Genomic DNA, 1,635 nt, shown 5'->3' on the forward strand with positions numbered 1-1,635 from the left:
GTCTTGATATTAGATTTTAATGGCTTAGGATGCCCCTTCTTTTGTTACCTGTTGAGACTTTAAAACAAAAGGAAGCTGAAAGACTGATGTATCTGGAAGGTATGTCACAGTGACTAGTCTGTCAGTTAAATCATGGGCTGTCTGCCACCGGCTGTAGAGAGTTGAGATTTGGGGCCAGGGCTGTGTGTGTCCTGGTGTTGCTGGGTCATGCAAATGAATGTTTAGGGCATTGACTGTGCATCATGAGTCTTGCTTCTCTGTTCCCCAGCTGTCCTTCCCTGGAAGGCCCTGCCCCAGCTTGTCACCTTGAGGAAAGCCCTCTGTATGTCCTTGTTCCGGAGGCTGTAGATGATGGGGTTGAGGAAAGCAGAGATAACATTGTAGAACAGGGCCAACTTCTTGTCCTCTTCCAGGAAAGCCTCAGAGCCAGGCTTCATGTACATGACCATGGCTGGCACACAGAACATAGTGACCACAGTGATGTGGGAGGCACAAGTGGAGAAGGCCTTCAGTCGCCCCTGGGCTGAACGGATCCTCAAGATGGCAATGAAGATGTTGACATAAATGACAAGAATGAGGGAGAGTGGGACCAGGATGACAGTAAAGCCAAGAATGAAGTCTACTCGGTCATTGACTGAGGTATCTGCACAAGCCAGCTTTAAGACTGCAGGAACTTCACAGAAGAAGTGGTTGATCTTGTTGGAGCCACAGTATGGCAGATGCATGGCAAAAACAGTGTAGACAAGAGCAGAAATGACACCCCAGAGTCCACAGAAAATGACCATTACTCCACATAACCATGGGCTCATGATGACCTTGTACCTGAGTGGGTGGCAAATGGCCACGTACCTGTCTATAGACATGATGGCAAAGAGCCACGACTCCATGATGCCTAGCACCAAGAAAATGTACATTTGGGCCACACAGCTGGCAAAAGAGATGGTCTTCTTCTGGCTGGCTAGATGTGCCAACATCTGAGGCACAGTTGTAGTGGTATAGCCCACATCCAATATGGAAAGGATGCCAATAAAGAAGTACATGGGTGTGTGGAGGTGTGAATCCAGGCAGATGAGGATGGTGATTAAGCCATTTCCCAGAATAATCAGCAGGTAGGTGATCAGGAAGGCTGAGAAGAGCAGAGGAGTGGTGCTGGGGTTGAAGGAGAAGCCCAGAAGGATGAATTCAGCCACAAAGGACTGGTTAGTCTCCTGCATCATGTTCTACTTCTAAATGAAAAAGAAAGGAACCAATTCAGACAGAGAACTAGCTAAGCTATGCACCAAGGTGAGAGTTACTGATGGGGTTGTGGTAGTAGTGGTCAGTGTCCAGTTATGATTAGACACAATGACTGTCTATTTTACGTGCTCTTGGGCCACTGCCACTACTCTCAGGAGATCTATGAAGAAGAAAATGTCCTATTGAAGACATTAATTTATTTTCCACTTTAATTTTACCTTCAGTCTGGCCTGAGCTGGGCCATCTCTCTGACTACCCACTGGCCCCTTCCCAGGCCATGGTATGTTAGAAGGCTCACTGAGTTCTAAGTCCTGGCTCTATAGTTGACTGAGTGAATGGCATTGAGCAAGTCCTTTACCCCACACCCTTGCCCCCTTGAGACTACTTCCTCAAGTACAA

General features: G+C 47.5%; 1 protein-coding gene across 1 annotated transcript; it reads right to left on the reverse strand.

Moving 5' to 3' along the window:
• Positions 1–240: 240 nt before the first annotated feature.
• Positions 241–1,343, reverse strand: LOC106970168 (olfactory receptor 2A12-like). The gene is given in 2 exon segments (XM_053204220.1): positions 241–272; positions 275–1,343. Coding segments are annotated over 2 exon segments (975 nt in total). The 5' UTR covers positions 1,218–1,343.
• Between the last annotated feature and the right edge of the window lie 292 nt (positions 1,344–1,635).

Source organism: Acinonyx jubatus, chromosome C1 (genome assembly GCF_027475565.1).
Source record: "Acinonyx jubatus isolate Ajub_Pintada_27869175 chromosome C1, VMU_Ajub_asm_v1.0, whole genome shotgun sequence".
NCBI lineage: Eukaryota > Metazoa > Chordata > Mammalia > Carnivora > Felidae > Acinonyx > Acinonyx jubatus.